General features: G+C 49.0%; 1 protein-coding gene across 1 annotated transcript in view; it reads left to right on the top strand.

Annotated features, from left to right (window-relative positions):
* Positions 1-12,136, top strand: part of ABCC2 (ATP binding cassette subfamily C member 2) — a 45,186-nt gene that overhangs the window by 27,356 nt on the left and 5,694 nt on the right. The window contains exons 19-28 of the mRNA XM_063132467.1: positions 550-736; positions 1,379-1,505; positions 3,191-3,302; positions 3,808-4,027; positions 5,082-5,236; positions 6,954-7,109; positions 8,317-8,516; positions 9,421-9,547; positions 11,423-11,524; positions 11,673-11,816. Of these exons, the coding sequence (XP_062988537.1) occupies positions 550-736; positions 1,379-1,505; positions 3,191-3,302; positions 3,808-4,027; positions 5,082-5,236; positions 6,954-7,109; positions 8,317-8,516; positions 9,421-9,547; positions 11,423-11,524; positions 11,673-11,816 (1,530 nt within the window). The remainder of the gene's footprint in view (positions 1-549; positions 737-1,378; positions 1,506-3,190; positions 3,303-3,807; positions 4,028-5,081; positions 5,237-6,953; positions 7,110-8,316; positions 8,517-9,420; positions 9,548-11,422; positions 11,525-11,672; positions 11,817-12,136) is intronic.

Here is a 12,136-nt window from a genome sequence, read left to right as displayed (position 1 = left end):
CAGGTACTGGATCAGGCAGAAGAGGATCAAAGGTGGGTATCCTGATCCCATATTGTTCAGGCTTTTAAAGGTAAACCCAGCACTTTCTAAGACCATAAATAAATAGGCAACCAATATAGTTGAGATAGAATTGGGATAATATATTTCACCAACCAGCCCCCAAATTACTTATTGAGAAGAACGTGGGTGTCAGGATTTGGACATTAGCTGAGTGGAAATAGTGTCTCCTGGGAGGGGTTTCTAGTGTCAGTCTTCTATCTTTGGATGAAGAAGGGAAACAGTATTGGTTTTCCAATGATGCAGTAGGAGGATTCAGAAGAATTGGGCCTGTAGAGGCCAGTGGCCAATCTGACTGGTGGAGCAGAGGGCAAATCTCTAGAGGCGGAGCCAAGGGGACAAGTGGGTCCTTTGTAAAAAAACACACCACTGATTATTGAGAGGATAGGGTGCTCTGTAGAGGCCTGCTTATTTAATAACATAAGTCTAAGGGTTGCTCGGGTGTCATCTTGATGCTGTCTCCTGAAATTGGTATGCTGTTTTTTGCTACAGACGCGAATCCTAGTGACTCATAGCCTCAGCTTCTTGGCGCATGTGGATGACATTGTGGTGCTGGTGGCTGGAGCTGTCTCAGAACAGGGTTCTTATAGCACCTTACTAACCAATGGCGAGGCATTTGCTCAGCTGCTCAACACATATGGGAACCAGCAGGATAGCTTGCCTGAAGAGGAAGCCACAGGTAAGGGGCGTTAACAGTATAAGAGGTCAAGGGACACTGGTCAAGCTCACCTTTCAGAGTGCATCTTGTTCTGGAGTACGTCTCACTAAGATCATACCATTCAGCATGACTTACAACTTCCATATTGCAAAACATGATACTAACCAGGAAAGGGATGAAGATACCCAATGTAAATTCTGTAAATTCAGTGGTAAATTCTGACAGGCAGGCACTCATCATGACAGTCCCCATAGCCACGCCCCCAAGCAGAGTCCAGAACCATTTCTGGCAGTTTTATCCCCATCAGAAACAGGTCTTTGTAAAGCTTATCAGTCTTAATTACCCATTCCAGACCAAAACATGGCAAAAATACTTTGCATCACAGCGGGGGACAATATATTGTTGTTGAGAGAATTCATTTCTGTGAGAATTGTAGCTAAACTCAGAGGAAAAGAGGGGAATTCTGAGGGGGGTGGCAGATGATGTCAGCATCCCTGCTAATTAAAAAAAAGTGCCAGCTCTGCATCCCTGTGAGCGCTGGCTCCACTACACCACTGAGTAGACCTCATGGGATTCAGGAGTAGGGTCCATCTAATATGGTGGCTCTCAGGTTCACTCACCTTGCAGTTATCCAATCATCCCTTGCGTTTGACCTTTTTTTAGTGGGGATGGGTGAGGAAGTGGACCTGGAGGGGGACCCTGAACCTGGAGCTGAAGAGGTGCCAGCTGACGTGGTGACTATGACCCAGAAGAGTGAGGCCAGTGTCCAGCAAAGGAACTTCAGCCGCAGGTGAGGGTCTCCCATGAAGCCAAAGCCCCTTCAGCCCCGATGTACCTCCCTATCCTTGCCCATCTCTCCGTTGGGTGCTCTTTCGGTCCTTGCCTTCCTTGTGTCTCCCTTAGAAACAGGGAGATCCTTGTTTCCCACCCAGACCAAGGCTTGGCTCAGAAGATGCACAAAGATTCCAAATGAAAGAAAGAGACAAAGGGGAGGGAGGGAGAGACAGAAAGTAGGCTCTGTTCTCTTTCTCTCTCTTTTCTTTCGTTTTAACATCCACAGCAGTAGTTGAGGAGAAAACTAGGCACCGTGCCATTCTCTACAAGGTAGAACAAAAGAGAGGAGAGGTTTCTCCTCTTCCTGTCAGCTCCATCCTCCTCTAATGGAGAACCTCTTTCAGACCCAGGGCTGCATTCCATTTTCAATCAACTTTCGGGACCTGCCTTCCCATGGTGGGCAAGACTGCAGGCAGAAAGGGCAGGGGGGAAAGGCACAGGGGCAGGGCCATAAATACAAGCCTGTTTTAGCTTGAAGCTCTGACTGCCAGCAACTAAGGAGACGCTTCTTGAAATTGTCCCTCAGGGCCCACCTGGGCTTCCTTGGGCAGAGGTGAGGGGCAGCTGCTCCCTTGAGGCTCCCCAAGCGCCAGGTGCATTGGCGGGAACTTGGCACGAGTAAGCAGTCAGCGTTCCTTGCCTTCACCACAGCTCCTCAGGAGGAGGCAGGCCAATTGGGACTCCATCCCTTGCCACCGCTGTTCTGTTCAGACAGAAGAAGCCATTGCAACGCACCAATGGGGTCAAGTCAAGGGTGGGGAGCCCATGTGCACTAAACCTCTCTGCCTCACTGAGGCAGACTCTGGTGGCCATTTCAGAAGCAGCTCTCTTTCTCTTCCTGTACTGTCCTCCCTGTTCCCAGAGACTCAGCAATGCCCTTCATGGGGAACTGCTGGGATTCTGGCTCCATGGTGGGTGTCCCATATGGAGGACACACCGCGGCGGCAACATAAAAGGCACCACGGCAGGAGGAGAGCCCCCTCCTCTGCATCTAGTGAGTCATCATGTTCACCCTCCTCTTCCTCATTGGTTGGGTATCAGTCTTATGGGCATGTTCCCTTCTCTTGGAAATCCCCACAGGGTTCAGACACCTCAGGAAATGTATAAATAAACAATTTAGAGGTGCTTAGTTTATGGCAGACTCTTGTCTGGACTGCTTCCAGTTTGCAGCCAGAGCACTGTCCTCAGGTGTTGTGATACACTGTGGTTTAAGGCTGAAACATTGGGAAGTGGAAGCCCAATCAAAAGGGCAAGCAACGGGGAAAAGAGCCTTTGGCATGACACCACCTTACCTCGGATAGGGGGACGCTTGCTAGATTTTTGGCACATATGGGGCTTAATTTGTTTGGACAGGTGAGTTCTCACGACTGTGCATCTGGGATATGTTCTTGAATTCCAAACAGTCCCCAACTATAGATTCTGCCCTCTCCAGTGTCCAAGAATTAGGAAGAACCTCAAAGTTCACACAGCCATAGAACATAGGCTCGAAAGCTTCTCCAACATAGAATTCAGCCCTGGGGCTAAAAGAGGTTCTGCATTAGCCTTAGGCTAATGTCGATAAGGGGCAGAGCACTGTAGTGCCAGGGAAAGAGAGGGAAGACTATAGAAGCACTATCCCTCACCGCTGTTCTCCCGCTCTAGCCTCAGCATCAACAGTAATGTGTCCCATCAAGGAAAGTTGAAGGAGAAGAAGCCAATGACGGAGATAAAGGGACAGAGGCTGATTGACAAAGAGGCCATGGAAATTGGCAAGGTGAGAGCGGGGCGGGGGTGGGAACGACGCACAGCCCCAAAATGTTCTTCTGCCTCTTCACTGGGGCAGATGCCACCATGAATCTCGCTCAGACAGGTAGAAAGTGGTGACTTTGTTATAGCAATCTTGCCGCAGAGTTAGATGGAGACCAAAGGAAAAATCCCTTACAGATGATAGTGAAGGACTCTTGAATCCATGAATCCCAAGAAAAAAGCCTGATGAAACACTGGCTCAGTGGTCTTAATTTTAATGTGCGTTTCTTGAATGCTCCTCTTGCCATCACCTGCTGCTCAGGTTAAGAGCTTTGTGCTAGCCTCCCAAGGAGCAGCTCCACCTTTCTGCTGTGGTGAATGTCACTGCTCTGGTGTATTCCTCCCTTAATGGACTCATGGCACCATAGCATGTGCTGGGATGGGGGAAGACTGTGGGGGCTGCAGTGGCAGAGTGCATGATGGGGATCCACTGGGCAGCGGGAGGTTGGTAACAACATCACTCTGCCCTCCAGGTGAAGTTCATTATGTATCTGCGGTACCTGCGAGCTGTTGGTTGGGGCCTGACAACATGGATCATCTTCGGCTATGTAGCACAAGCCATAGCCTTACTGGGCTCCAACCTGTGGCTTAGCGATTGGACGAACGATGCTTCGCATTACCAGAATCAGACCTACCCAGCCGCTCAACGGGACAAGCGTATTGGCGTCTATGGGGCGTTAGGCATAAGCCAGGGTAAGCCTATGAAAAATAGAAGCCATTCAGAAGTACGAGGGGCTAGGAGCTGCCCACCCACCCTCAAGAACCAGAAGAGAGCTCGCTTGCTTGCAGAAATTATCTGAGAGTTTCATCACTGCCAGGGTAGACAGCTGTTTAGGCCCCAGGTCCAACCCCCATCAAGAGGAATATGATGGCTTATGCCATCCCAAAGATTTTGCAAGATGCTTTTGGGAGACTTAACTCTAATTCGTGAGCCTAAAGCCTGCGAGACCCTTTACATTTAGCTCTCTAGAAGCATTTATCTGCGTCCCGCTATACATCATAGATTGTGATTTGCTTTCTTTCACCCAGAAAGTTTGTTCTGCTGTGTTTGGATTCTTTTGGAGCCCCAGCAGCCAGGGAAAGCCCCGTTCCTGGGCGCATTCAGGTAGCTATCCAGGGCACCCCATATTGCAGAGGGCACCACTAAAGTCTGACGCTCGTAGCGCAAGGAACTCTAGAAGGCAGAGAAGAAAAGGATTGAAGAAAGCCCAGCGCAGGGATGAGCTGAATGGGAGCAAGAGCCTCCGAGCACAACACCAAGGCGGGTGAAGCAAGGCCGTAGTTCACCTAGACTGCCGGGCCAGCTCCAGGCGTTTGAGGGCCGGTGGGCCTCACGGCCCCCTCCATGGGCCCCCCTCCCTCCCTCAGTGATCCTGCCCTCTCACTGCTCTGGTCTCCAGCTGCCCTTGCACCTCCTCCCCTTTCTCGTCATTGCTACCACTTGCTTACATGAGAAGCAGAGAGCTTGTGAGGAAGTAGGCAGTGGCATCTTGGACTTCACTTCTCGCCACCACTGTGGCCTGGCCCAGAGAGAGAGGCAGACGAACTAGCACGTTGCCAGGGTGAAGAGGAGGAGCAACTCCAGGGGGCGCTTGTCAGTGGCCCCTGCTGGAGCATGGGCCCTTGGCAAGCGCCCAGTCATGCCTACCCTTGATGCCGGCCCTGAATAGCCTAAGGAGACCTCTGCGATGGCCTCCAGCCACCCCCCTCTGCATCAGGCTCTCACCAGCGCTTATGTGTCTTCCAGCTCTCTTCCTGCTGATGGCGATCCTTTTCTCCACCCGCGGTGCTATCCGAGCCTCCCGGGTCCTGCATGCGCAGCTGCTCCATAACATCCTGCGTGTGCCCATGGGTTTCTTTGACTCGACACCAACAGGCCGCATTGTGAACAGGTTTGCCAAGGTCTGAGCCCATGCTTTGTGGGTCCTGCAGGGTCAGGGACTCCCCAAAATAATCACCAAAGGCTCCGAGACCCTTTTGGCTGTGCCAAAGATCTGACTGGGGGGCGGTATGAGCCAGCGGTGCCTTGAACAATAAATAACATATTGAAAGCATGCTGGGAAAGGAGGCAGCTGATGCTTGGGGTTTTCTAAAGCCTGTGAGCATGACAGGCGACTTGTAAATCCCTGTGGGATCAGATCTAGCTTAGCTCCCAGCCCTGTCCCACGTTTTCTTGCACTAACCCCCACCTTCAGCCAACACAGATGCATATTCATGTGGATCGTCCTTTACGTTTTATGGAAATACAAATTGGACTGAATGTATATAAACCGGGGATGCAAAACCTCAGGTCCAAGGGCCAAATCCAGCCCCAGATGGCCACAGACCCTTCCCCTGGCCCCACCCCCTTTACCCCAACATAGCCGTGTGCAGTTTCCCCACCCCCCACCCCACCCCATTTTAAAAAGCAAACATGCCTCTCCTAAGGCTCAGTTACTGGCAGTCAGAGCTTTATGGTAAAACATGCTGACGTTTGGGGCAGGCCCCCTTTTGCCTTCAGCCTCACCCACCATTGAAATCCAGCCCCCGGGGACTTCTCTGAAATGGAATTCGGCCCTTGGGCTGAAAGACGTTTAACATCCCTGATGTAAACGCAAAAAGGCCTTGAAGAGTTTGACTGGAGAAAATAATAGCTGCCTGCCTTTCCTAGATATGTTTCCTTGGGCTCTAGAGTTTGCCTTACTTTGATCTATCTATTCCCCATCTCCCTCCATGACTTCTGTCAGAAGTCCAGGTGGACCTCTGCTGACACTCAGTTAACCGGGTGATTTCAAGCATGTTCTCTGCGCAGTCATTTTATACGTGGGCCCCGTGAGACTGAGGTTATGGGAAGAATCCTCGCTTTCTCCGCGCACCCTGTTGTCTTCCTCATTGTCTGTTTTGGATTTGCAAGTTCCTCGCAGGAACCTGCCTGGGTTTTGCTTAGGAAAGCAGGAGAGCACCGCAGGCTTCCCCTGCATCTGCCCACTCCCCAGCCAATATGTCCCCCAGGGCGTCCCCAGCGCTCCACCCCCTCATCCACCTACCCTGATTGCCACCACTGCTGCCACTGCTCTCTGAAGAGCTGCGCTGGCTGCAAAAGCCCACAGCTTCACCTGCGGGGGTTTCCGGCCACCGGCCCCCTTTCAAATCAGCAGCCATCCCCTGAGCAGAGAGCTCCACTTCACAGGCCATCCCTGAACACCAAATGGTGGGCATGTAAAGGTCTCATGGGGCCGTTCTCGCAGTATTTTGTGTGTTGCAATGTATGAACTGGATGCAGAAAGCTAATGCAAAGAAAAGTATAGTACGATATGCCTACCATTGCACCAAAAGGAACTGTAAAAAACAAAGTCATGGTGTAAGGTGAATAAGAAGATGTTAAAAGTTAAGGTGAGAGAATTCAAATGAGAAAATTTGAATAAGTTCAACGTGGACCAGTGGGAGGGTGCTTGTTGAATTCAGTTTAGAAGTACTTTCGCATTGCCATGCAAGTATTACCCAAGCCTAATGCAGGTAATAGACCTGAAAATGAAACCTCCATCCCCAGGTGGGTCTTGAAATACTCTTGTTCCTAACTGGCTGCTCCTGATCTAGGTTATACCAGTTCTGTTTTTATCTTCATCCCCTTTTGCTGCAGGACATTTTCACTGTGGATGAGAATATTCCAATGTCATTCCGCTCCTGGCTGAACTGCTTCATGGGCATTGTCGTCACTCTGCTAATCATCTGCTTGGCCACACCGTTCTTTGCAATTGTCATGCTGCCTCTGGGGATCCTCTACTTCTTTATCCAAGTAAGTCAGGGCTCAGTATCTATGGGAGTGGACACTCCTTTTATGGCCAAGTTGTACGCATTCAGAACTTATCCTGAGCGAGTTCATCAGTCCAACTAACCCAGTATTGTTAACACTGACCGGCAGCTGCTCTCCAGCATTTATCAGTGTTTTTTCCAGACCTGCCTGGGACATGTCTACTCAAAGGGTTTGCCCTGGGTGGCACGTCATCTACATGACGCAGTCATCTACATGACGCAGCTGCCATTGCAAAGCCATCTGGGGGCAAACCCTGGAAACTACGCTCCAAAAAAGTCAGGCACTTACCCCAACTTTTTTGGCAGTGGAGCCCATGGCACCCCATGATTGGTCGCCATGGGCAGCCCCGCACCTCTGGAGAAGTAAAAAAATAAATAAATGGGGGAGGGGGGAGAGGAATGGGCCATTCCTCCCCCCTTTTTAATTTTATTATCTGCATCTGCGCAGATAATGGTTTGTTGTTGGATTGTGAACTGTGGGTTGTTTGTGGTTAACAAACTATGGTTTGTTAGAGCAGCTGGATTCATACAAAATAATCCACGATTGAACAACAACCCATACTCAACCCACGTTCTGGCTTCTTGTGTCCACCAGGTCATTGACTGGAAAAAGGTTCTTGCTCAAACACAAGATCTGCTGGGCACCCGCTTCAATATCCTTGAAGCTATAGGATGTCATAGTGTCGCTTTATCATTGTAGGGGTGTTAGCTAACAACTGAAAGCCGTGTTTAAGGAGGAAAACTTTGTGGTCGTCATCCCAGATGACGACCACAGAGCTCCCCAGAGAGGTCTGCCTGGCACCTACACTGTACTGCTTTCGTCGCCAGCTGAAGACCTTTTTATTCACTCAGTATTTTAACACTTAATTTTAACTTAAATTTAAATTTTACTGTTTTAACTCTGTATTTTAATCCTATATCAACTTTGCTGTGTGGTTTTATCCTGGTTGCGCTTTTTATACTGTATTTCGTAATTGTGTTTTAAACTGTTGGGTGTTTTACTGTGGTTTTAATTTTTGTGAACCGCCCAGAGAGCTTCGGCTATTGGGCGGTATAAAAATGTAATTAATAAATAAATAAATAAATAAATAAATAAATAAATAAATAAATAAATCCCCCGCAAAAGGTGGCATAGCTAGGAGGTCCCTGCCCTGCCTGTAGATCTCACTGGCACCTCTCTCTGCTCCTAGCAATTCTATGTGGCAACATCCCGCCAGCTGCGGCGCTTGGACTCGGTCAGCCGGTCCCCCATCTATTCCCACTTCAGCGAGACAGTGTCAGGTCTCTCTGTCATCCGGGCCTATGGGCACCAAGAACGCTTCCTGCAACACAACGAGAAGATTGTGGACATCAATCAGAAGTCTGTATATTCTTGGATCGTTTCCAACAGGTGAGGCTGTGATGTGGAAAGGCTCAGCCTGTGCTGTTCAAAATGCCATCAGTCCTCAGGTAACATCAACAGGTGGTTGTTTTTAGCTTAGGTATTATTACAAAGCTGAAATCAGTTTTCTGTCTGCGTGGTTTAGCAATTCCAGATATACAACGTCACCAGGGTACCTTAAAATAAGGGCTCCCCTCTCTCAAATGACTCTGGGCGGCCACAGCACAGAAAAATCACGTGAGAGATCAGGAGGTGGCGCGCAACAGACATATCAGCCAGGAGCTTAGTTAAACTATGGAATTTTCTACCATGAGATGTAGTGATGGCCACCAATTTGGATGGCTTTAAAAGGGGGTAGGATCAATTCCTGGAGGAGAAGGATATCAATGGCTACTAGTCCTGATGTCTATGTACTACCTCCAGTATCAGACCCAGTAAGCCTATGTACAGCAGTTGCTGGGGAACATGGGTGGTATGGTGTTGTTGCACTGTGTCCTGCTTGTATGTCCCTGGTCAACAGCTGGTTGTTCACTGTGTGAATAGAGTGTTAGACTAGATGGACCCTTGGTCTGATCCAGCATGGGTCCTCTTATGTCCTTATGAGCCATTAGCATGAGATTCTGAAGTGAAAGATGGCATGGTGGAGTATCTTCCTCTCCCTCCCCTCTACTAAATGGCACAGGTTGGATATGTGATGCTCTAGATCAGTGGCCTTCAACTAGTTGAGACCCGAGACTCCCAACCTGCAACATGGGATCCCCTTTCACAATTTCACAATTGCCCAACATGACGGCAACAGCTTAGCCATGACACATCTGGTCTGATCTCATGACCCACTTTGGGGTTGCGACCTACCAGTTGAAGACCAATGCTCTAGATGACGGTGCTCACCTTACCCCTTCTCCTTCTACAGGTGGCTGGCTGTGCGCCTAGAATTTGTGGGGAATCTGGTGGTTTTCTTTGCAGCGCTACTGGCAGTCTTTTCCAAAGATACACTGAACAGTGGTATCGTGGGACTCTCCATTTCCTCAGCTCTCAATGTGAGTGACTGAAGCCGCCTTTGGTCAGAGCAGTGGCCAAACTGGGGCTTGTTAACTGTGTGCACTGATACGCCAGCTGGCGAAGTCGAGGCCCCCATCTTTACGGCAGCGCTTTGGTGCTGCATGGCACCTTGCGCCCGCACTTGCGTTCCTTCCTGACATCTGCACGGGAAGGAAGGCAAGTGCGAACTTTCCCAGCGTTTAAAAGTTAAAAAACACACACCGGTGGTTGGTTGGGGAGGAGCAGGGCCATTCCTCCCCCCCTCACTTTAATTTTTTTTATTATTATCTGTATCTCCACAGCTGCACAGGTACAGATAATAAAAATAACAAGAAATGGTGGTGGGGAGGAATGGACAGCCAGAGGGAGAACACGAGGAGCCCCCAACTTTTTTGGAGTGGAGTTTCCAGGGTTTTCTCCCGGATGGCTTCGCAATGGTGGCTGCATCACGTGCCGCTGATGTGAAGCCACCCTGGGGCAAACCTTTCGTGTAGACGTGCACTAGGATGGGGGTTTCTCATTCATGTTTTTAGTGATTTATTTTTATTAGCTTGTGTAAGCCATGTAGGATGTTTCCAGAGAAGGCTTTTAATATGCAATCACCATGTATCCTTCATGCAACTTTACAGGGGATCCAGATAACATCGTAACCCAACCCGCCCGGGCATTTTTGTTACTGCAGAAATTCCAATAAGGAGGGAAAGAGCAAACTGGCAGCGCAATCTCCTTGCAATTGTGGATAGGTTAGGAAGAGGTGTGATTGGGGTAACAGTGGGGGGAGCTGCCCCCTGGGAAAGTGGGTGACAGGGTGGGGATGCGCCTCCTTCATTGCTTGCTGGGCATTTCCAGATTTAGAGCCTTTTCTGGCCCTGCATCACAAGCCCTTTCCCTTCATCTACCTGCTCTCAGCAGCAATTAATTGCTTCTTGGAATAAGTGTTCTTCAACCCACACACTTCAATTCGCTATTTAATAAATGGAATATATTGATTACATTGAAAACAGCAGTGTTGATTTCTGAGTACAGAGGTTCCAGCTGACATCCTAGAATGCTGCAGGCAGCATTTTAAAAAAAATTTTTTGCAACTGTGCTATGGTAGAATAATGCAAATAACAAGCATGGGGAAATTAATCTGGCACATTTTCAAGCCAGGTTATAAAACTGACTAGATTAGGTTGTGGAACTGACTAGATCCATTTATGAAATTGACCAGAGACCAGGAGTTCTCCAGTGAAATCAATGTGGTTTACAGCCATTAGTAAGCTCAGCTGCTTCTTGCCCTGTGCTGAAAGGTGCTCTCTTAAAAACAACTTTTACAAATGTTTTCAATTGCACAGCTTCAAAACTGTAAAAATGCACACACAAAACAGGGTGCTAAATTGGTGCTGGGAAGCACCTGCTTCGAATGTTGGGGAAAGGGTATATACGGCAACCAGGGAAGGGGGCATCACTGCCCACATGGCACCGTTATGCGCACTGTATGGACAGAACATAGTGAGGTACACACACCGCAGAAAGCACTAGACCTCTGAAATGTGGACCGCCTATTGCAATTCTGCTTGTAGCGCAAGAGGAATGATTGGTAGCCCTAGATATCTTCCATCCAGAAGCACCTCTAGGGTCTAAAATGAAGTGGGGATAGGGTGAGGGGGAATCTGTCCTTGTGAAGCTCAGGGGAAGTCTGATAGGGAGTGCTAGAAATGGGAGCTGTTGTTAAAACGATATGTATTTTCCATAGTAAGACCATCACCTATGGCAAATGCTATTCTTCCTGAAACCTGTAGGGGTGGTATTCACTCTGCAAGTATGGGACAGAGAAGAGAGGACTGGTGAACCAGGGCAAGTACAGTGATACTTTCACCTTTGTTATGCAGGTGACTCAGACCCTGAACTGGTTGGTGCGGATGACTTCAGAGCTGGAGACCAACATTGTGGCTGTAGAGAGAGTGCATGAATACACAGAGGTGGCAAATGAGGTACAGGGAGCTGTGGAGTTTGGGTGAATAGTCAAAATATATTGGCGGGGGGCGGGGCGAGGGTAACGTAAGATCCCAATGCTGTGGGAGAGACTCCAATAAAATAATTTGAAGGCCATTCTTTTGATACCCATCCTGCCTCCTGCAGGCACCATGGGAGACAGCACAGAGACCACCCTCTAATTGGCCCAGCAATGGAGAGATCAGCTTCATTGACTATCAGGTGCGGTATCGGCCTGAGCTGGAACTAGTTCTTGATGGGATCACCTGCGATATCAAGAGCACTGAGAAGGTGAGGCGGTGCGGGTAGGTCAACAAAGCTCTCTTGAGATGTTGCTGAGAATGGGTTACACCACTAGGGAGAAGCAAGAAGTCAAGTGTGGATGAAGTGCAAAAAAGCTTGGCCTTCTCTGTTATTTGCTAGGCCAACATCCCGTGGACCTGAAAACCTGTAGGCTGCTCAGTCTCCAAGAAAGACCTTTTAAGGCTTTTCAGTGGATAAGACTATCAGTGGCTATTAATCTGTTATCTCCAGTATCAAGGGTGACATTCCTCTGTATACCAGATGCTGAGAACATAGGTTGGAGGCTGCTGTTGCACTTATGTCCTGCT

The sequence above is a fragment of the Elgaria multicarinata genome, chromosome 8 (genome assembly GCF_023053635.1).
Source record: "Elgaria multicarinata webbii isolate HBS135686 ecotype San Diego chromosome 8, rElgMul1.1.pri, whole genome shotgun sequence".
Lineage (NCBI taxonomy): Eukaryota > Metazoa > Chordata > Lepidosauria > Squamata > Anguidae > Elgaria > Elgaria multicarinata.
This window is presented reverse-complemented; position numbering and strand designations above follow the sequence as displayed.